The sequence below is a fragment of the Musa acuminata genome, chromosome BXJ2-7, assembly GCF_036884655.1.
Source record: "Musa acuminata AAA Group cultivar baxijiao chromosome BXJ2-7, Cavendish_Baxijiao_AAA, whole genome shotgun sequence".
NCBI classification, from domain to species: Eukaryota; Viridiplantae; Streptophyta; class Magnoliopsida; order Zingiberales; family Musaceae; genus Musa; species Musa acuminata.
This window is the reverse complement of record NC_088344.1, coordinates 15,601,819-15,625,709: the sequence shown is the minus strand read 5'-3', so window position 1 is coordinate 15,625,709 and position 23,891 is coordinate 15,601,819. Positions and strand designations below refer to the sequence as shown.

The window sequence follows — 23,891 nt, the reverse complement described above, 5'->3', positions numbered from 1 at the left end:
TTTCATCCCCACTCCTTTGTCTGATACTCCACTTCCACAATAATAGTCCCTAGCAAGTGGGTCCTGCCACCTAGTTATTTTAAATACTATTGTTCATAATACCAATGAGATTGCCCGAAAATGAAAAATGTGACAGAAGAATCCAGTGATTGCAAAAGGCGCTCGGGCGCTTGCCTAGGCGCTCGGGCGAGGCGAGGCGAGGCCCAAGCGCCTTGCTAATGTCCCAAGCGGCACGCTTCAAACAGGCGTCGCCTGGGCGCTCGCCCGAGCCCAGGCGCTGGGCGCTTCGGGCGAGCGCCTGGGTAAACCAAGGCGACCGAACCAGAATTTTAGGTCTGGTTCGGTCCTGGTTCGGTTGTTAGTTGGTTCAATCGAACCAACTAAACCGATATAACCCCAACCCTAACCCTAACCCTAACCCAACACTAACCTGCTGCGGCTGCCGCTCTCGATCCCGATCCCGATCCCGATCGCGATCTCGTCGCTCGCTGCCACTGCTCCCGCTGTCGCTGCTCGCTGCTGTCGCTGCTCGCGCCTCCCGCGAGCCCTCTCGCTGCTCGCGTCTCCTGCGAGCCCTCCCGCGAGCCATCCCGCTGCTCGCGCCTCCCTCGAGCCCTCCCGCTGCTCGCGCCTCTCGCGAGCCCTCTCGCTGCTTGCGTCTCCTGCGAGCCCTCCCGCGAGCCTTCCCGCTGCTCACGCCTCCCTCGAGGCCTCCCGCTGCTCGCGCCTTCCGCTCCCTTTCCCTTTCCCGCTGCCGTTGCCACCGCTCGCCGCTGCTGCTGCTGCTGCCGCTGCCGCCGCTCGCCGCTGCTGCCGCTGCTCGCCGCCGCTGCCGCCGCCGTCGCTTCCTCGTTTCTCCGTCAGCAGGTTTATACTGTTAATGTGATTATATTTATTAATTATATTATATATTTTTATATTTTTATTTAAAATTTTAAATAATTATATTTATTAATTATATTTTATATTTTTATATTTTAGCGCTTCGCTTCGCTCGGGCGAGCGCCTGGGCGAGCGCCTAGCGCCTCGGGCGTTTTTGGACCTTAGCGCCTTTTGGCGCCTAACGCTTTTTAAATCACTGGAAGAATCTTAATCCACTTCCTCTTCTATTTCCCATCCTAAAAAAATCTATTTCGTATCCATTCCTTTCTCTGAGACCACTAACATTTCAGTTTACTATGAGTTCCACCAGAGATAACCCTTGTGGCATATGTCTTGCAAGGTTGATGAACAATATGCTACCTAGAATTAGGCATAGAGTACCATGTAGCTTCGTTGTCAGAATATGAGAATATGTGGTTCCACTGAACGGGAATATGGTTCCTAAGATTATCAATCAGAGTTTAGTCAGGACAACCATGATATTCACTTACCAAACATTGACAGTTAGATTCTTCTTCATGCATAGTCAACAGGGGGCTTGGCATAACAAAATATTATATTTTTCCTCTCTGTTTCTCCTCTATATTTATTTATTTATTACAAAATCTTAACACTATGGTTGATTGAAGTTAATATTTTGTAGGTACTCATCATGGATAAAATTACAGTTAAAGTAATGTCATATTCTTGCAAGATGGCAGATATCACAGAAGAAGGAGTTTCATGTAAGTTTTAGCTACCCTTGAAATTATAAATTATGCTCTTTATCCTTTATCCTTTTACTAGATAGTTCGTCTTTCTTTATGGATGTCTTAAACTTTTATATTTCTCCCATTACATAATGGGCATTTGGGAAAATATCATCTTTCCATTTTTTCATGGGTCTTGTTTCTGTTTGCACCTCTTGTTTTAAACTTGGATTTATATGGTGGTATTTTCTCAGTCTGGAAAGCATACATAAGCATATGCTGCAGTAGTTGCCAAGGAATGATCTGCAACTGAGCTTTTGATCTTAAACATCACTATTTGTACCTGTGTGCTTTTTTAATTTTTTTGAAAGACATTGATCTCCTCTCCTTTATAGGATCTTGTATTCAACTGATTTATGAAACTTATTACTACAAATTTTCTTTCAGTGGTTGAAGACCTATACAAACGACGACAGCCTTTACCATCAATGGATGCTATATATTTTATTCAGCCAACAAAAGAGAAGTAATGTCATTCTATATTTTTTTTGTTTTTGTTTTCCTCATACACAAAAAGAAACATTCATGCTCTCTCCCTCGCTTTGGTATTTAAATTTTGTTTAAACCATTGATCTTCTTTCACTATTGATGCACTGAGTTGTATGCACGGATGTATGTCTTTATTAAGTGTTTTATGTCCGACTTGATTTTATGTGAAAAAGAAGGTCTTTCTCCATTTCACGAGAGTCACTCCCTCCCATAGGAGAGAAAGTGCTTGCTCATTTTCATTCACTTGTGAGGTAGATTAATTACTATCAATTTGAAATCAAGAGGAGGCCTTCTGAAACTGCTTCTACTGCTGAAAGATCGTCTTCTTTTCAGCCTTCCTTTTCTTTATCTGACTCAGAAGCCTATGCTTGTAGCTAGGAACTGTGAATATGAGCACTTCAAATGATGTATGTTAGATTATCCACCCCAGATGTTTCTTGTATGATTATCATACACAAAATGTTTTCCATGCTTTTCAGTTAATGTTAGGATATATTAACAGAAAAATTATAGCATCAATTCTCCAAAAGTGCCAATCTCCAAAGTTCCAAGTAGTAATACCGACTCTTTACCTAGATTCATATGTTCAAATTCCAAAAATATAAGGTGGTTTTGAAGAGTTTTCTTTTTGTTTTCCTGGTAAAGTTGGAAAATAAGAAGCTTCAATCTTACCTTGAATGGAAATAACAGTTTTGAAAAATTGTTAAAATTTTCATTAAACAGAAACAAGGGAAAAGATTTTCCAAGAATTTAGTTTTAATATTTTCCTCAGGGATTCAATTTTCTGTAATGTTTCCATTGCATTGAAACATACTTTAAAGGCTTAAACAATCATACAATTTGTTATGCCCCTTCTGAAATTATGTTGCTTTTACCATATCCGAAGTTTGAAACTACTTATTTAAGAGTATATACTAGGGTATTGTAGCTTGATCAGCTGATCATTTATGTGGAAAATTTCTATTTTAGAGCTGCCATAACTCATAGGCGTATGACCACAATTGGAAATCAGTCTAATTTTTTATCAAAATCATTTGTGAAGGATGTATTACAAATGCTAAACAATTAGAACAAGGTGTAGGACTTGTCTTAGTATAGTGGCAATGATGAGGTTGCTTGATTGACCTAGCATCATAGTTTGCATTGTGGAAACAGATTCCCTGCATGCTGGGATAAGGTTATGCACATCAAACCCTCCTTGGAATCCATTTCTGTAGTTGCTGGATCTTCATGCACTATTAATGCCTTTAATAAGGAGTTAATGGTATATTAAATCAATAGGAAAAACTTTATTTGTTGTTTTGTAATATGGCTGAGAAAATTTGACAGTGAATGGGTTATATCTCTTCTTGTTTCCATGGTTTAACCTGTTGAACATTATTCAATTTTTGTGGGTATAACATTCATAATTTATTTACTGATGATGCCTGAAATTACATTTTTAACATGGTATTGATTTGACATGCGAACTGTCTTCATTTGTATGTGCACTCATGTTCATGATTTGCTGAACATTGGTTAGTAAATAAATCATTTCATATTATCTTTAGACCTTTGTGATATTCAACAACAAAAAAAAAGAAATGTTACTTTGCCGCTACTGTCCCTTGTGCCTTATAATAGATGCTAAAAGATTAGAAAAAATTGTCTTCAGAAAACCAAAAGATATTAGAAGCTTGGTTTATTTACCATAAGGCTAATGGCGAGGTCCTCTTGAAGTTCTCTGAGTTTACCCCTTATCCATGTTCTGACCTCAGGTTGTTTGCTGTCTTTTTACTGAATTTTTTGTTTGAAATTTTGACATTTTGAAATCTGTAAACATCTAAATAGCATCCTAAACTTCTACTTGTAGAAATTCCAATTTCCAAGATTTTATATTGTTCAAAACCATGACTTTAACAACATTGCATATTCTGATAGCTTCTATGGTCTACTACATGCTGAATGCTTGGTTTCTTGTGCATACATATGTATATGCATATATATGATACTTCTAATATGCTACATTCATTTATACAGTGTGGTCAGGTTCCTAGCTGACATGTCAGGAAGGTCTCCGTTGTACAGAAAGTATGCTTTAAGCTAACATAATTGTATTTTTCAAACTTCAACTTGAATTTCTCAAGGTTCTAATGTGAATTTTTATCCATTTTGTTCTAGGGCATTTGTTTTCTTCAGTTCACCTGTTAATAAAGAATTAGTGACAATTATAAAGAAGGATGCTAGTGTCTTACCTCGCATAGGTGCACTGAGTGAGGTCAAAGTTATTTCCTGTTTCTCTATTTTTTGAACATATAAAGATCACCTTACTTGCTGGACATTTTAATTTATTCATCTTCATGAATTTGATTGGTGAATTTAGTGTTCCTTCCTGAAACATCTTTTTAGTTAATTTCATTTTCTTGTGATGGAATTTGCAGATGAATTTGGAATATTTTGCTATTGATAGCCAGGTATTTTTGTCACTTCATGTTCTAATTGCTTCATGTGTTACTCACTCAGTACATTCTGATTATTGGTTATTTGGAACAATTTAGGAAATGGATCAACTGAATTTTTTATTCTTAAGATAATGTCATTGTTAAGGATGTACACACCCAATTGCCATATTTTGTGATGTGACATTTAGGGTTTTGTAACCGACCATGAGAGGGCTTTGGAGGAATTATTTGGGGAAAATGCAGAAGGTTCTCACAAGTACAATGCCTGTTTGAATACAATGGCCATTCGTGTTGCTACAGTACTTGCATCCTTGAGGGTATGGTTATTGATGACTTGATGACACTGATTAATATTTATTGAAATGTTGTTTATAGCTGCTAGGAAAATATGAAAAGTTTGTTCAACTTCAATTGTTAATTAACAGATGTTTGTGGTAAATAAAGTGATGAAACATCTACTTCACTGGTACAACATTCTGCAGCTTCGTCTTGAATTTCTGCTGATTTGTGACTAAAATGTAACTGTCTTTCCTGTATTTTGAAGTATGATTGAGTGACATGTTGGTTCCAAACCGTAACTGATGCAGTGACCCACATATTATTGAGATGGAATCTTAGAACTGTCTGTCCGGCTTTCATCATAATAACACCAATCTTGGAGTTGATGCACCTCATAGCAAACATAATTTACAAGTCTCTTAGAATTTAATGAATGAATGACAAGTTTAGGGAGTAAAGACTGATCACAGGTAGATTACCTTGGATAGCAGAGACAGGTTAGATGCAGGATAAGTCACAAAAAGTAAGGTAACATGGGCATCTGGCCTAAGAAAACATGATGTTTCCATTTGTAAAATAAATAATCAGCTCTCTTTCTATCTACTCTCTAACAAAATAAACCAAACTGTTGTAGGATATAAAGCTGTTTACATCAGCAAGAATGATATCATTTAGTCATACAACTTAAATTAATATAAAACACAAATGGCTAAGATCCGATGAACTATACTATTTAGGTGATACCTGTCCCATTTCTTTTCCTCCTGGATTCGTGTCAAGCAGATAAGACTCTTACAGATTAAAGGTCTTAAAGTCGTGTAGTATTACCAATGGCAGTCAAGTGGGACTCTTAGAAGTTAAAGGGCTGAAAGTAGCATAGTATTACTGCAGTGATCACTGTTCAGCTATCAAATATTGAAAAAACTGTTGTCTTTCTTTAATTGAATTTTGACCAACTTTAAACAGGACTACTAATACCCTATTATGTTGCAACAACAGCTACATGCCACAATACCTCAATATTTTTGTGCTTGGCAACATGGGCTTTCTTTTGTTATTAAGCTTGGTGTCAGGAAATATTCATTTAAATTAATAGAAGGTAGATCTCACTATATTTTCTCTAGAAAATTTTATTGGATTTTGCTCTACCCCTGGGTCCACTAATCCTATTTGATTTTCCTCATCTAGCTAGAACATCTATATGTCTACTGTGTATATGTCCACTATCTTAAACAATCTTGCTTCATTTTATTCTCTTTGGGGCTACCTTTGGTTGTTTATAAATAAAAACAGTTGTGTTGTCTCGTCTTCTCCTGCAACTTCTCATATTTACCTCGACTTTCTCATCTCAGCTACATTTACTTGTACAAGTTTCTCAGCTCAGTTACATTTTGGTTCTCAATGTTTTACAACAAAATGACCTTACAATTGTCTTATAAACTTTTCTTTTAATTGTCTTATACAATGGTCTTATTATGTTAAATTTCTAATATGTGATATAATTCTGTGAAAACTGAAGCAAAACTTCACTTTATTCAGAAAAAAATACAGTATTACTCTGTATAACCCTAATCAAATAACATCCAAGTAGGTCGAATTGCACTAAGAAAAACTGAACGTATATAGGATCAAAATATATGATAATATTATTTTGAAATACAGAAAAAATAGATATAAAAACCTAATGTTCTCTTATTGGACTTAGTCTGAACTCTAATTAGCCTTATAAATAGAATCAAGCTTAAACCCCGACGTCCATTATAAACAAAGCTTGTCTACAGGAGATGTTCATGGGTTTATTATTGGTCTGTCTGTAATTGTCGTTACCAAATCTACTAAGTTATTAACAATTCCTTTTGGGTCGACCTAAATCTTCTCTTGCTTTCTTCGACATTGTAGAAATATAGTACAGAAACTAATTTTAGATTTTTTTAGTCGCCTGTTATGTTCTGTTTGTCCTTCATTTGGCACATGGTATTGGCCTTTAAATTATGAGTTCCCAAAATTTGAATGGAATAGAGACATTTGAACTGGTTCTTTTGGAGACATTGAATCAATGCTATCCCAAATTCTGAATATAGTTGATTGATGTTCATTAAATTATACGCAAACTAGAACTTGTTTTCTGCCAGTTTTAGAACCTGAAGTAATTCGTGTTTTTTTTCCCAAAGAAAACTGATTTTTTTAAACTATTAAAGAAGGTAACATTATCAACAAGCTCGTCAGAGCTTAGTATACAGGATAGGAATGGGGGCCATCGAGACTCCACACTCTATTTTCTCTCATAAGTTTAGCATGCATTGCAAGGGAATGAGCAACCTTATTACCGTCCCTGGGTGTATGAGACAATACGATTAGTTGAAACTTCGACATAAGAGGCAATATATTATTGATGCAATTTCTAATAGGCCAAGGGGTAGTAGCCTCTTTCTTTAGTATCTTTATGAGACGTAGATTATCTGATTCCACCGCCAGATAGGTGATTCTTTCTTGTAAAGCCATCTGCAGTCCATTTTTAATTGCTGGCACCTCATTATACTCAGCTTCCATCTCCATGGTAGTTTTCCGCCCTGCAACAGTACACTGTCCATTAATATTCCGTAATAGAAAACTGATCTCACCATTACCCGTAGATGCATCATAAGCTCTATCTGTAATTAACTTTACATAACCTGTAGCCGGTTTAATCCATTTAACCTGAAAGGAAACAGGTTCGATCTCACCCATAGGTCCTTCAGACAATTGTTTTGAATTCATCATGTACGAAATTGCTTTACAACCTGAAGTAATTAGTGTTATGGGCATATTTTTTTAATGTGGATATTTGGTGTAATATGGTCTTTGATAATTTTTTGGGTTAGGGATAATAAATTTCTTTATTGCCTTTGACCCTTTGTAACTAGGTTATGTTTCTTTATTGAACTACTTGGTTTCTCCTTTTCCTGTTGCAAATCTATATATATCTTGTATGCATAATATTTCAGACATTTATTGCCTTTGACCCTTTGTAACTAGGTTATGTTTCTTTATTGAACTACTTGGTTTCTCCTTTTCCTGTTTCTTTATTGACATTTATAGATGTCGATATGCTTATATTTGTAAATACAGACAGAGAGGTTTCATCTCACTTATGATACTACATACTTCCCAGGAATTTCCTAATGTGCGCTACCGTGCTGCTAAGTCATCTTTAGATGTTTCCATGTTGACAACACTTCGTGATCTAGTCCCAACTAAACTTGCTGCTGCAGTTTGGAATTATCTTGCCAAGTATAAGGCTACGATTCCTGATTTTCCCCAAAGGGAGACATGCGAGTTACTTATTGTTGATCGTTCCATAGATCAGGTACTAGCTTTTCACAATCTCTAATATGCTTTCTAGCTTTAATTGGTATGGACTATGATTTAACCAACACATATATGATACTGAATAAATAGATTGCTCCCATCATACATGAATGGACCTACGATGCCATGTGTCATGATTTACTAAACATGGATGGTAACAAATACACACACGAGGTAAGTCTGTCAATGTAGAACTATGCAGATGTAGTGGCTATCAGTTCTGTTTTGTGGGCTGTTATTGAAACTTTTTCTATTAATGTGAAGGTTCCTAGCAAAACAGGATCAACAACTGAAAAGAAAGAGGTCCTTTTGGAAGATCATGATCCTATTTGGCTTGAACTTCGTGATGCACATATAGCGGATGTTAGTTTTTGATGATTTAAATCTATTCTATCAATATTTGTTGGATGAGAGTACATAAAATTGCTACTCAATTTAATTCTCTGGCAGGCTAGTGAGAGATTGCATGAGAAGATGACAAATTTCATAACAAAGAATAAAGCGGCTCAAATTCACCATAGCTCAAGGTAAACACTTTATCTCTTGAACCTTCAGCTACTATAATTATAAATATGCTAGCTTCTTGGAAATAAGCAGATATTTCAAGGCTAAGACCTGTTTAGCTTGTTGATTTCTACAAAAGCTAACTGCTAAGCCAACTTATCAAATGATGAACATATTAGGTATGTGCAAAATGGACTACCATGATTCGTTCATAATATTACGTTATAGGGCATTACCAGCATACATATTTTGATAAGTAGTTATTTTATTTGTCTAGTTAGATTAGTTTTGCAATTCAACTAAAGTTTTATTATGAATAATGCCATCATATATGAAGTTTAAAGTCTACCTATATCTGCATAGATGTTTGAGTTAGTCAAGGATTTAATTTTTGTTGGCATGTCTCGTGTCAATACTATTTTTCCTTGGTTCCTGCTAGGATACATGTTATGCCATCGGATTTATATAGACTGGTGCAAGCCAACTATATCCAGATCGGTGTGTTGGCACGGTCTAGACATGGCATATATTGTTAGTATCATATTGACATGGTATCATATAGTCATAGACTCATAACTAACCTAAACTTCCTGAATCTTGAACCCATGAATGCTTTTGTATTGTTTATGAAAGCTATGAAGTTAAGATTGTCAATTCAAGCATGTTCATAGTTGTATTAACTATTAACTATTAACTATTAAGTGTTAACTTAGATGCAGTGAGTAACTCAGACTATTGTATACAACGAATGCCCAGATAGTTGGATCAATAGATTTTAATCTTGGTTTATGGCACTATGTACTAAATCTGTATCATGCATTGACAATGTCTTTTTCACCATGTTTGGTGCTGATGAGCTATTGTCATTGTGCTCCCTTAGCATGAAGCATCTGTTTCTGGCACAACAATTCTATTTGTTGGTATAAGCCTATTGTTGTGAAGCTGGCACATCGCTGCTTTGCGTTGGCATGTTGCCTATATGCTCCTACTAATGAAACTTAAAAATTGTAGTTTAATGCAATGTTCATTCATTGTTAATTTGTGATACAGCGGAAATTGGCTGTTGAACACTTAAATTTGATGGCCTTGATAATTGGTTTTATGCTGGAAGTATGAAATAATTTTCTAAGGGAATGAAGCATTCAACATAGGGATCAAGAGGAAGGAAGGTGAATCAAGGTTCGCCGAACCGTACCGTACCGGCGTTTCGATGCCGGCTCGGTACGGTACGGTACGGCGTACCGAGCGGTATACCGAGGTGTACCGCTCGGTACACTTAATTTCACCGATTTATCCCTCCGAAAATACCTGAAAATTAAAAAAAAAGTTAGGATAGAGTTTTCAAGTTACAAATAAATATAGTAATAGTATAAGTTTAGCAAAATCAATGTAAATTAGATAAAAATAGCATCACATATCTTTTTCGGGCTTTGAGGTAGTCTTATTCGAGGTTCGTATTTCAGCTCGTTATAGATTGAAATATCTATAGAAAAATCAGTTGAATTGTTAGACTATTTTGTTACAATATAAACTCTAAAATTCAAATGAATTAAATAATCATATATCTAGATATACCTGATTGTTAATTCTACCACCAAAACGAACGACGAGCCTCCACGGGTGGTGGATCGGGGTCCTCGATCCGATACATATCAATATGATACGTTTGTTGGACCCAATCATGAAATTGATCCCATGACATAGTGTATTGATACACCGTATGCCATTGATGCATCAATGTGGTACTGATCGTAGATTGATCGTCATAAATCATATTTGTCCGAGGCAGCTCTTGAGGCATATATTGGTGTTGTTCTGTATCATGTTGTTGCTCAGAGAAGGATGACCAACTATCACCATACTGTTGTTGCCCATATGATTCTTCATAATACGATGGCTGTGAATACGATGAGTCTCTTTCTGTGTCTATATCATGTATGCTCTGTCGCATTTGTTCATATTCATCCACTGCCTTCCCCTTCCCCTTCTCCTTTCCCTTCCGCGCATAAACTTGACCAGTACCTTGTCGAGTTCCATGATCTGAATCTTGAGTGACATGTGTAAAATATTGCTCCTCAGTCCATTCACCACCCTCAAGTTGTGCAGACGAGACCAACGACTGCCCGGTATCACCGCCATCATCTGTTGAGGCACTGCTGTCCGTGTTGCTGTCATGTCTCTGGACCGAACGAGAAAGAGAATGTGATTGTGAAGGTGTCTCGTCGCCCGACTCGATTCTTTCCAACGATGCAACTGATGCTATTGCCTTCCCCTTTGCCTTTGCACGTTGGGCGGACGAGTGTGACCGTTGGGTATCGGTAGTTCCTTGAGCAGTTTGACTCATACCATGTTGTAATCGAGGGGGATTTTCTACCCGTTGGGGTTGTGCTTCTTCTTCTTCTATTGCCTCGGTGATAAAACGTGAAGGACGCTGAGGATCTCCCGCCTCATCAAGTAGAGGATCCTCTTGGTTCTCTGCTGCTTCAACCCAATCTAACATTGGCTCTGAATCTTCGTTGTAGAATTGGAGGTCAATGGGATCAATATCTGGTTCCTCTAGCTCCTTATCCAACTCAGCACATCGCAATTTTAGTCGCATATTATAATGGACATATACTAGTTTCTCTAACCGTCTGTAGGAGAGTCTGTTGCGGACTTTCGTATGAATCAACGCAAACGTTGACCAATTACGTTCGCAACCACTAGATGTTGTTGTCTGTGAAAGTACACGAACGGCAACCTTCCTTAAATGTGGTGCATCGCCTCCAAATTGTAACCACCACTCGACTGCAAAAAGATATAAATAAGATTTTATTAGCATAACAAATAATTAACATTAAATATAATTGATAATCAATATGCATAACTTTTCCTCACCAGGATCCATAGTGTAACGGCATGATATAGCTACAACGTCGGAGAATAAACCAACTGTTTCTCGAAATAATCGACCCTCCATAAGAGCATCGGCTGCCTCGGTAGTGTTTGGCAAGAGTCGATATATAACATTTCGTAGTGTCGTTAGGAAATTATTTTGCGTTCCGAGAGCATATCGATATTGAATTGCCGGGTTTAGATAATACGCTGCAAAACATAATTTTGTTAGTATGATAATTTATTATCTAAATAATAATAAATTAAGTATTTTTGAATATGAATTTACCTGCATTATGGATATCTTGATCCATATGAACTTCGGTCCGACGATCAATGATTCGTACGTATTGGTCGGCCTTAAAATCATCTTTGAATGCTTTCCTGACCTCCTCTCTTGCTGAAATCAGCATATATTTAAGATACGGCATTTGTGGACGCTTGTCCATATCGACCTTACGGAGGACAATATAAAGTGGTTCCACACCTTTTATGATTTCTGCTATAGTCTCCCAAAATCTAGATGAAAGAATGGCCTTTTCTATCTTCTTTCCATCACTCAATTTCGAATATCTGGATTCAGACCACTCTTGTGAGCTAGCCATTGCCTTCAAGCCATGTCTTTTTTGCTGTAATGATTTTAATGCAATAAAATTTGTAGCAAACCGAGTAATTCCAGGTCGAAGTATCTCACCATTTACATACTTTTGCATTAATGCGTGGACCCAATGATGATTATATATAAACTTTGTAATTGATTGTGCTCGAGCTACACATTTCTTGACCGTATCCAACTCACCAATATCCTTTAGCATTAGATCTATGCAATGAGCTGCACATGGAGTTCAAAACAAAGTTTTTCTTTTTTCCATCAATTGCAAACCGGCTTTTTTGAAATTCGCTCTATTGTCGGTTATTATTTGGACAACATACTGTGGTCCAATCTCCTCTACCATAGTGTCCATCAAGCTCTCAATGTAGTTTGCATCTTGGATCTTTTCAGAAACATTAACGGACTTATGAAACACCACTCTTCTATTGCAATAAACAAGAAAGTTGATGATACTCATTCTTGTTGGTCCTGTCCAACTGTCACACATCAATGTCACCCCATATTCATCCCATTGCCTCTTGAAGGATTTGATCCAATCCTTTAGTTCTGCCACCTCCTCATCTAAGTACACGCCGTGAATCTCCTTCGGTGTTGGAGGTTGGATCCCCGTGCCAGACTTTTGAATAGAGGAGATCATGCTCTGATAATATGGACCTTGGGCTGTGTTGGCTGGAATCCTATGAAAGTTGAACCATTTTGAGATTGCCTTCCCAATATCCCGTTTTTTTTCTTTTGTATATGCATCGTTAATCCGTGTCTGTTTCGCTGTTTGTGGGGGATAGGCTTGCGGATCAATATCAACAATATCTGGTGCGGACCTCCTGCCAAGACCTCTCATAAAACCACGGAGTCCACCATACCTCATGCTACTAGTTCGGCCTAACTGAGAAGGAGCAGTTGGTTGCCTCATGCTGGTTGACCTCTGGATTCCACTACCACTACCATGCTCTAATTGTGAGTCAGGTCGTCGATGCCTCATTGCTTCATCGACCGTATGCTGATGCTCCAATGATGCACGAATCCCAGCTATGAGATTCGGGTCGACTTCATCGCCGCAACCCTCATACTGATCATAAACTGGTTCCTGTGTAGCCCTATGATATTCTTCCTCAACTCTTGCCTTCTTTTTTAATGCATCTTCCTTTGCTTGTTTCATCTTGCTTTGAAATAATTTATGGATCTCCGTTGGAACCTTCTTGCATTTTGCAACGTCAGGATACCCACCAGCCAAATGCATTTTTACTCGAGTTATTCCTCCACCTTTACCAATGTAGTCACAATAAATACATTGCCAATGATGACGGTTTCCATCTAGCTTTCGGGCATGAACCCATGCATCATCGTGTGACTGTTCCTTTGGTGCCATGATCCTATCAAATTTAAATCAAATAAACTATAAAGTATAAACATATTAAATTGACCAAATATCGATTATAAATCACTAATCACAATATTAAGTAATTTTATTAAAACATAACTAATCATATTTTATTATCATAAATATGTTACGTGCATAAAAGAAGTATTAAAATCATTAGATACACTAATTATGTGATTAATATAGTTAATTTTTCACTAATTATTTCTCTTTCAACATTATAAACATGGCAAATACTCTAATAGATATTAAAGATATTGGATTCACATAAAATCGAATAAATTTTGATTAAATCATCGTAAAAATAACTAATTACAGTATTAAATAACTTTAATAAAACATAATTAAATTTATTTTACCATCATATATATGTTAAACACATAAAAGAAACATTAAATATGTAATTTTAATCCAATATGATTCAAAATTCAAATTATGATAAACTTATCATTTATCTACACTAATCATTTACTTCTCTTTCACCACTATAAACATGACAAATACCCTAATAGGTATTAAAGACATTAAATTGATATAAAATCAAACAAATTTCGATTAAATCATCATTAAAATAACTAATCGCAGCATTAAATAACTTAATTACTCTCTAATTAAAGAAAACGAATACATACCTCTTGATTAGAAAGTTCTTCCTCTTAATCTTCCCAAATTTACTTCGATTGAATTCACAAATCGTTGTTTTATAGAGTTTATGAGAGAAAAGAAATGTTTGAGAGAGAGTTTAAGAGAGTATAATGAAATAGGGGAGAGAAGATTAGTTTAAATAGGAGGAGAAAGGGCTCCAACGGTCAATTTGACCGTTGGAGCACTGTAGCACTGCTACAGTGTGGTAACGGTCGATTTCGACCGTTACCGAGTGGTACCGGTCGATTTCGACCGTTACCGAGTGGTATCGGGCGGTAACGATCGAAATCGACCGTTACCGAATGGTACCGGGCGGTAACGGTCGAAATTTCGACCGTTACCGCCCGATATATACTTTTTTTGGTGTACCGCCCGGTAGAGGGCGGTCCGCGTACCGGTCGCCTCTCGGACCGGTACGTACCGCCCGTACCGGGCGGTACACATCGGTATGGCGAACCTTGAGGTGAATTATTCTGCTTAAATATAATTTTAGTCGAAAAATATGATTAGTTGTTCTTCTGCTCAAGAACAAGGAAGCTGAATTCTTCTGCTTAAAATCGTGTGTAATGTGAGATAATTTTGATTTATTTTTCTCTTGAATAAATTTTGTTAGTATAGGGTGTCTTTTGAATTTTATTGAACATTTTGTTGAACTTCCTTTGCTGTTAATGAATAAACAAGGAAGAGAGCCTATCAATCAAATATTTTACCCAGAAAGATTGTTTGCCAAGAATAAGTATGAATATATACCTTCTCTGAATAAGGAAAGAAGACATGATCGATTTGTGTTTATTTATGGAATGTAAATTTCTTTATTTACCATACCATGCCACCTTGTGATTCAAACTAAAATGGCATGTTATGCGATATATTGATTTTGCTCCATAGACTTATTACGATATTTGTAAGTCTAGTGATTGCCTTCATTTCTAAGAGGGTAGCTAATTTTTTACTGAAATCTTTGATACTGTGATTAGATCTATGCTATTTGTATGTTGATCTTACCTGTGACATTGTGAAACTGTTTCCTGGCAATTTATAGGATCTCAGTGTCATTATGGGGACACCATATCTGATCCTGTTTTTTCTTCTCATTTGTAATTAGAGATGGTGGTGAGCTGTCCACTAGAGATTTGCAAAAGATGGTTCAAGCTTTGCCACAGTATAGTGAGCAAATTGACAAGCTTTCCCTCCATGTAGAGGTTCATCTTATCTCCTAAGACCTCCAAGTGATTTGTCTTTCCAGCTAACAAATATGATTTTACTTTTTCGAACAATGTTTGATATGTAATTGACTATTTCTGATTAAATAGGAAACAGTGCCAGTGAGAAATACACTGGATAATAATCATATTTCAGTGGTTTTGCTTGTCTACTTTTCTGTATGTTTAGTTTCAGAGATATTTCCTATTTTTATCCTCATTATATTTCACTGTGGTCTTTGCTCTTTGAACAAAAGATCGAGCATCTCAAATCCTGTGATAAGTGTAGCCTTTCTGTCTCTCATAGGGGTAGCTGAATTGATGTAGATAGTGAACTGGCTTTTCACTTTTTCATTCAAGTTAGTGTAACTTCTGTTGTCGAGTTTCATATTCTCGTCCTTCAGCACTTTATGAGACGCAAAATTATCCTTTTAGCAAATTTTGTCCTAATTTTTGTGTACATATCTAATCCCTCTTCTCTGGTCATTTGGTTGAAATTTAGCTTTAGTTGTGACACAATTAATAGTGCTGTTATTTGGAGCATATTGCTAATTTCTAACATATTTTGTTCTACCACATTTGCAAATTTGTTACATTTCCGATAAAGGCTTAAAGTTTATCGAATCATATGCATGCTGGTTAGGACAGTTTCATGGCAGAGATCCATTAATCTATAGAACTGCTAACATTTAAATTTTTTTTTTTTTTTTTCATTTGACATGGTTAGCTGTGTGACTGCTTCATGCATGTTCTTTCTACTAAAGATATCTTCGACCAAACTCAAGTGCCCATTGTCTTTCCTTTCCGATCAAAAGTTTTGGCAGATCTCAAGTCATGCCTGGCGGTAGTGATAACATCGCCTAAGAACCTTGATTTCCTGACACTAGGTTGCAAAGCCTACAGCAAAAGAAATATGTAATTGCTAAATGCACCAAATCTATAAGACAACTATGGTGATAATATCTTTCATTTCCAACTAGATCTTTTTGTTGCAAATTGTCCATTCAGTGTATTAAGTAACATATTTGACTAGTGGTGCAATACAGAAGAACTTTCTAATTTGTCCATAGAAGGCATGCCAGCAGGGTCTACAAGGATTTGTACAAATCTTAAACGCTTTGACTGTTAAAGTGGGTCTTGGGATACTTTTGGCATGGCATTGAGCTCTATGCATATGCCTTACTAGCATGGTGCAATTAACATTTATATACTTGGTTATTACCTGTATATTATGGTTTATATACTGTGTTGGGATATTGCTTCTTTGCTATTTGAGAGGCCAGGGTTTGAGTCAAGGAAACAATCTCTCTATATTTATAGGGATGGCTCCAATAAGAAGGGTTTTAATTTAACGATTTGAACACCTATTGATTTTAACAATTGATTGTAGAGTTGATCATTCGGATCTTTCAATTCATAGATGTAGATTTCGGACCTATGAATGAGGATATTTCTGACCCAGTACTTGCAAAGAAAAAGAGAAGTGACTTGGACAAGACCCACCTCCGACCCCATATTGGCAGGAGCTTCATGCACTGGATATGCCCTTTTTATATTGGTTTATCATCATTTTTGGAACCCATAGGACCATTATAGTACCAATGAATAAAGTGGTATATCGACCAGTAAAAAAACTAAGTAATAAATATGATGATGAGATTTGAATTTACCTTGACTTGAAGAAATTACACTCTCTCACAAGAAATCCATCCCATTGCAAGAGAGAGCTCAAAATCTAAGCTATTTGGGAAATTTGATGCAAAAAGGGAGAGGTTTGGAAAAAAATAAAGAAAATTATTAGGAGAAAATGGGTTGTTAGTGGAGAAGAAATAAGAGGAATGAGTAATCAGGTGAGGCATGAAAAAAAGATGGTAAGAGTACGGGCAATAGGCTGTCGGCTCACTTTTTGGTGCAATTTGGTAAGATGAGAATAATGAGTAGTATACCCAGTAACGTAAATCTACTGGCTTACCAATGGTATGGAATTAGACTGGATGAGATTGATGTATCCATGTGTTGGCCTGCAGTCGGACTGGTAAATATCAATTGGCATGAACTGATCTGATAGAATCCTTGAACTGTGGTGTCACCAGAACCATGATGAAACTACTCTTTAAGAGTTTATTAATCAACTTGATCAAGTTCAAAAATTTCAAATGATGATGGGAGAACTGTAAGCTGAGACTTTCTCTCTGCCCAGGCTGATACAGCATTGTAAATTCACTCCAAAGAATTTTCTCTTCCTATGCTGTCAAAATTGTGGTTGGGATTCTAAAATAGGGTGCCACATCAACCTTCAGCAGTTTAGGCATTACTGACCACACAAGGATTTCTTAATTTATGCTATTTCAGTATCATTTACACTTATTTCTTGTTTTTCAATAGATGTATGTTTCTGGATAATAACAACTGAGATTCCTGTGGACCATATATTGTAAAGTTACAAGAATAATCAGATGGAAAATTGCCTTTACATAATCTTATATTCGTTTGCAGATTGCAGGGAAAATTAATAGAGTAATAAGAGAACAGGGGCTTCGAGAAGTTGGACAACTGGAGCAGGATCTTGTCTTTGGTGATGCTGGGACCAAGGAACTAATAAATTTTTTGAGGACAAAGCAGGTTTATTATTATCAATCATTATGTGTGTGTGTGTGTGTGTGTGTGTGTATATATATGCAAGTTTCTCTAATTTGATGTCTAAAAAATGGCCATCTGCAGGATGTCAGTCGTGAAAATAAATTGCGTTTAATGATGCTCTATGCATCAATCTATCCAGAGAAGTTTGAAGGTGAAAAAGGATCAAAGTTAATGGAAGTAAGTGATACTCAATCTTTTGCATATACAATCTGCTTTCCTATGTTATCACATATTGTAGTCAAGTATTTGTCAAACTCCATATATCAAAATTTAGAATAACTTTAAAGAATAATGATGATATTTACAATGCTGAGCTATTTATGAGATAAAATGTTTATGATCTAAGTATTCAACAGTATATGAGAAACAAATGATATTGATGAGATCATGGAATTCTATGTTTCTAATTTCCTAATAAATTGAAGGATGATAGTTTATGGGATCTATTTCTTATATGCATATAATGGTGAGCTAAATTTGTTGATATTCAATTTATTTATTTTCCAGCTTGCACAATTGTCATCTGATGATATGATTGCTGTAAACAATATGCGCTATTTGGGAGGGTCTGATACTAAGAAGGCATCAGGAAGTGGTTTCTCCCTCAAGTTTGATATAAGCAAGGTAACCCCGCCTGTGCTCCTAAGTTAATGATTATAGATTTATCCCTGCAGGTGATTTCTGGCAATAACTTCTTTCAATCTATCTTCTGTCAGAAGAAGCATGCTGTAAGAAAAGAACGGAACTCAGAGGAAACCTGGCAGCTGTCACGTTTTTATCCTCTGATAGAGGTTAATTTTATCATGCTTGAACATATTAAGTTTATATTTCTGTACTTCTATGGGTTATCTTGGTTGTTTTCTCTTGTCTCTTCTCTTTTCTTTCCCTGCCTACTACCTTATATGATTTGCTGGCTGAAAGAAAATGAAACTGGTTATTTATTTATTTTCTTACTCATGAGGTGTTTTACCCAAGGACTGTGGTATCACCTGAAATGGTACAAAGATGGGTGGGACTTACCAGTCCTGACTTGGATCACTACATGTATCACCATCCATTTTGGGTGGTTGGTCCAACTCAGGGAAAAAAATAAAAAAACTAAAACAGTGATAAAACAGCGATGGGTCCCATCCAACTCAGTATTGGAAAAGGAAAAACCTAAATTAGCAACTAGGGCTAGCGAATGCGAGCCCACTTCTTGCAGTGCTGCTGCTGCTGCTTCATGAGCATTCTTCTTGTTGCTACCATCTTCTTGCAATGCTGCTGTCGCAACCGTTGTCGTTCGACATCACGCCAGCCTTCTTCTCGCTGCAGCCACATCTTCTCATGACTCCGCTATGGCTGTTGCTGCCACTCGACATTGTCGCTACTGCCATTCGCTAGTGTATCTCCCAAGTATACTCCCACCTCTTCTCCTCTTCTTCTCCACTAATTCTTCTTCTTCTTCTTCTTCTTCTTCTTCTTCTTCCTTCCTCCTATTCCTCCACTATCTCTCATTCCTTTCTCTTCCTTCTTTCTTCCTCTTCCTCCACTATCTCTCCTTCCTTCCTCTTCTTTCTTCCTCTTCCTCCACCCACTTTTCCACTTCTCCTTTTTCTTCCTCTTCAAAATGCCAGTATGTACTGGTGTATTAACACATGGTACATCGGTAGTGGTCGGTATTGTACCTATTCGACAAGATTATCGAAATGGGTCTAGTACCTGAAACGGTGATCCTTGGTTTTACCCAGTGTTTTTATTAAATTTTGAATAAAGTGATGTAGAAGCTACATACAAGGGAACTGTTACAGAAATGGGACACATCTTCGCATGTTATAGATTAGTTGAAATTATGAAGTCAGAAAAAATTCAATTGACTTACCAAGTTATCCCCTAATATGTTTCTAATATAGAATATTCTCTTTATTGTAATTTTCTTTTTTCATATTTAAGGCATTCAAATCAGAAATATAGAAAGATGTTCTGGTACTTCTGAAAATTGAAAGGAAAAACTATCAGGAGTGACAATATCATCTTTGGGACTGATCTTTTGATTTACAAGATTGCAAGATAAAGAAAGGTGTACATAGCAGTTATTATAAAATTCTTTATTGCTTGCAATTTTGTAAGAAGATCTTAAAGGACTATCAAATGGAGTAGCTGGTTGGACTGTGAAGAGACAGCGAACTTGCAAAGTATATATGCCTTAAATTGAAGATTGAATCATACATGATGTTCGTATTATGTTGTTCATCTTCATCTATTTTGCTCTTCATCTTCACTCTTGATCAGCAAATGAATTGAGCTACAAAATATAAATAGCCTTATCTGACTGGTGATGCAAGTCCCTTTTGCAGATCATACTGTTTGGCTGTGCACCAAATATTTTATATGAGGGTTAGTAATACTCACATAATAATCTCATTCATCTAGCTCTTGCATGTTGATCTAAAATGCACATGTATTATTATGATAAGGCTTATGTGTGCTTAAGCCAGTCATGAGTTTGGAAAAAAGGGAGTGCCTTAGGCAGCTAACAACCAATTCAAGCTTTTTTCAGATCTTATAAGTGAATTTGTACTGATTCCAGTAGAGGATTAGCACATTAGTTGACAGTGATGTGAGACATCTTTATTAGCCAAATAACATAGGGTAGACCAATAGAACATCTGGAAGTGACCCCAACATATCATAACTCAAGTGTACTGTAAAATAAGGGATCTTGTACTGTTTTGAACCAATATGATAGTCCAGGTAAAGAATATAGTTCAGATAACAGGATTAGATGAGATAGCGGAATATAGGAACATTTATTAGTTTATGGAATATAGGATGATCAGGAGTGAACAATTATAATTTGTTTATGGAAAGTGAATGTGTGGATGATAATTGATTGAATGTAGACTGTGGTTCATGTTATAGATGAAAATTGCTCTGGTTGATAGTCCAAATTAGACATGGTTTGCTTATCATCTTGTGCAAGTTACAATGAATTGATAATTATCATTCCCACACTATTTTTTATTTAGTCTGGCTCAGATATACTTGCTCATCTTTGATCTTTTGTTGGTCATTATCTTTTTCTGATGTTCATTCCTGTTTAAATTTTAGGAGTTGCTTGAGAAGCTTAGCAACGGTAATTTGCCAAAGGATGAGTACCCTTGTATGAATGACCCAAGTCCAACTTTCCATGGAACTTCACAGAACACGTCTGTTCGGACAACCCATGCTCAGCCCGCGCAGGCACACTCTGTCAGATCCAGGCCAACTGCGACATGGGCTAGGCCTCGCAACTCTGATGATGGCTATTCAAGGTATGAAGACAAGTGACTTAATTGCTTAGCCCATTGTCCATATTGTAGCCCTGAATGAGGCTGTGCTACATTTCGAATCCAAGTGGCAGATCTGATTAGTGCTATTTGATGTTTGATCAATCTAGTTGTTAGTATGAGGGCAATGTATGTTTTATTTATTAGCTGATCAGAATTTTTTCATCTGTAGTGATTCCATATTGAGGCATTCTTCAAGTGATCTTAGAAAGATGGGCCAGCGGATATTCATCTTCATCATTGGTGGGGCCACAAGATCCGAGGTAGCTCAGTGTTTACCATTTTGTGTGTCCTGAATTTACTTGTTGGATCTTGTTTTAAATTATTCTTTTCAAATGCTACTTCAGCTACGTGTAGTTCACAAACTTACTTCAAAGCTGAATAGAGAAATCATCCTTGGCTCATCCAGTCTGGATGATCCTCCCCAGTTTATCACGGTGAGTTTCTACTCGAGAAAATCTTTGTTTTGCATTTAACAAAGTAATATGATCTGAAGATATTATTGTGGTCTTGTATCTGAACTTCTAACGTGCATTCACCTTCCCTACATGTTATTCCTAATCATACTCTTGCATGATAAAATTTATAATGCTCAAGTACAGAGAGGTCACATGTTTTCTTAGAGATACTAACTCTGCCATTAGTCAACTTCACTTGTGAATTTGTGGAGTAATTGACTTTTTTCTATGAAATCATTGCAAGACCTAATTAGGCTAGTGAACCGTTTATCTCAAATTCAACAGTTCTCATTCTACCGAAGGTAACAAATTACATGGCAGTATAGGCAATGGTGGCCAACTTCTAAGAGTGCTTTTACTCTTTCTTGATCAAAGGATTTACGATACAATAACACCAAGGCATTAATGTCCCAATTATTTGAAATTGGCTACATGAATCAGTCACCACTGAGTTATATAAAAAGTCATCCTTAGGTCTTGCTCTACCTCTCAATTTAATATAGGTCACCATTGAACTATATTAAATTGAGAGTATTTAAACGTTTATTTATAGTTTTTAGTAAAATCCTTTTAGGTCATGCTCTACCTCATTATTTATGTTAATCCTCCATCAAAGGATAAACTAAAACATTTGGAAATTGCATTGACTCTTTTCTTGGTACCTTGTATGCACTGTAAAACTTAAGACTTCTTGCAGTAACTACATCTTTGTTCCTAAGCCTTATGCCCGTGCAACTGATTCCCTGCTTGTTGAATCTATGAATTCACTGCTGATAATATGCCTGACTATATTTCTCTGAAATTGTTACTGCAGAAATTGAAACTGATGTCAGCTCAAGAAATTTCGCTGGATGATCTTCAAATATAAACCATTCACACATATTGGTTCTTCTGCTCACTGGCTGATTTTAGGTTGATCTCTTTGTTTTTTTGTTATTTATTTCACATTTTGGATTTCAGCTTCTTAAATATTATCATACGCCATGTAGCCTGCTCCAGTTGAGACTCATGGTCTGGTGAAGCAGATCAAGTTACCGACATGCATCATGTTGATGATGATACCTAATCACTGTTTATACTTCAAACTGTACACTGTATTGTCAGCACCCGCTATGCTCCAAGTGTATCATAAACATTTACTGTTTCAGACATGATTATTCTGAATGAGGTACCTTAGTTATCATCAAACTTTTCCCATATAAATCTTGTGGAAATCCTGTGTGTTGGTTCTACTCGGAGTTCAAACTGTTTAAAAGCTGTCGGACCAGAATTAAAAACTGTATCACCAGTATACTGCTTTTTATTTCTGGATTTAATTGAAATGATTCGGCTCTTTGGTTTGTTAACTTGAAAGTTCTCTGAGGACACGCTATAATCGATGCAGCATAACATTATGTGTTTACCTGTGGCAGATTTCTAATTCTAGCAATGTAATTGTACTTTCACGGTTTCACCAGTCATCAAATTTGAAGTGGCTTGCTTTTAGTCTGTGGTGATAATTGTATATTTAGTATAATCATGTATTTTGATTTTTTAATGAATCTATTAGCAAATCATAATGGAAATCGAAGTTGCTTTCAAGAAATCGTCTTTGCTTCTTTAATAATATGCTGCTTGAATATTACATTCAAAGTGATATTGCTATTGAATGCCTCCTCTATCTTCGGTTGGACAGCGTAATCATCTTTGCATATATACAACCTCGTCTTCGTCCTAATAACAGACATATTTGGTAACTAATTGGATGATATGGATCACTTCTGTGGGCGTATAATACAACTTTTGTAGGCGTTTAACAATATGGAAATTAGCCATTCCCAAATCCAACCCAAATTTTGGTGTAGACCTTTAACGGGTTATTATATTATGAGGCCCACAAGCTGAGTCGAGCCAGGTGGACCAATTACAGGATGCTGGTAAAAGGTGAGGCCCACAGGCAACCAGATCGAGTGTAGGTGTCACGTTTTCTCGCTAGAATTTCTCGCTCGCCGTCTTTTCCTGCTTGCATCGGCCGGCAGACGCGGCCCTTTCCCAGCGTGCACCTACAGAGATGGAGCAACGGTCGGATCTCAAGGCGTTGG

The 23,891-nt window shown here is 36.7% G+C and overlaps 1 protein-coding gene across 1 annotated transcript in view; it reads left to right on the top strand.

Annotated features, from left to right (window-relative positions):
• Positions 1 to 23,156, top strand: part of LOC103991983 (SNARE-interacting protein KEULE) — a 28,776-nt gene extending 5,620 nt beyond the window's left edge. The window contains exons 3-22 of the mRNA XM_009411532.3: positions 1,526 to 1,607; positions 2,019 to 2,097; positions 4,140 to 4,190; positions 4,281 to 4,377; positions 4,541 to 4,573; positions 4,750 to 4,878; positions 7,992 to 8,186; positions 8,279 to 8,362; positions 8,453 to 8,551; positions 8,639 to 8,715; positions 15,308 to 15,404; positions 17,901 to 18,026; positions 18,126 to 18,221; positions 18,552 to 18,668; positions 18,761 to 18,835; positions 21,135 to 21,337; positions 21,525 to 21,615; positions 21,700 to 21,789; positions 22,625 to 22,722; positions 22,800 to 23,156. Coding sequence (XP_009409807.2) covers positions 1,526 to 1,607; positions 2,019 to 2,097; positions 4,140 to 4,190; positions 4,281 to 4,377; positions 4,541 to 4,573; positions 4,750 to 4,878; positions 7,992 to 8,186; positions 8,279 to 8,362; positions 8,453 to 8,551; positions 8,639 to 8,715; positions 15,308 to 15,404; positions 17,901 to 18,026; positions 18,126 to 18,221; positions 18,552 to 18,668; positions 18,761 to 18,835; positions 21,135 to 21,337; positions 21,525 to 21,615; positions 21,700 to 21,789; positions 22,625 to 22,678 — 1,875 coding nt within the window. The 3' untranslated portion in view covers positions 22,679 to 22,722; positions 22,800 to 23,156. The remainder of the gene's footprint in view (positions 1 to 1,525; positions 1,608 to 2,018; positions 2,098 to 4,139; positions 4,191 to 4,280; positions 4,378 to 4,540; positions 4,574 to 4,749; positions 4,879 to 7,991; positions 8,187 to 8,278; positions 8,363 to 8,452; positions 8,552 to 8,638; positions 8,716 to 15,307; positions 15,405 to 17,900; positions 18,027 to 18,125; positions 18,222 to 18,551; positions 18,669 to 18,760; positions 18,836 to 21,134; positions 21,338 to 21,524; positions 21,616 to 21,699; positions 21,790 to 22,624; positions 22,723 to 22,799) is intronic.
• Positions 23,157 to 23,891: the final 735 nt, after the last annotated feature.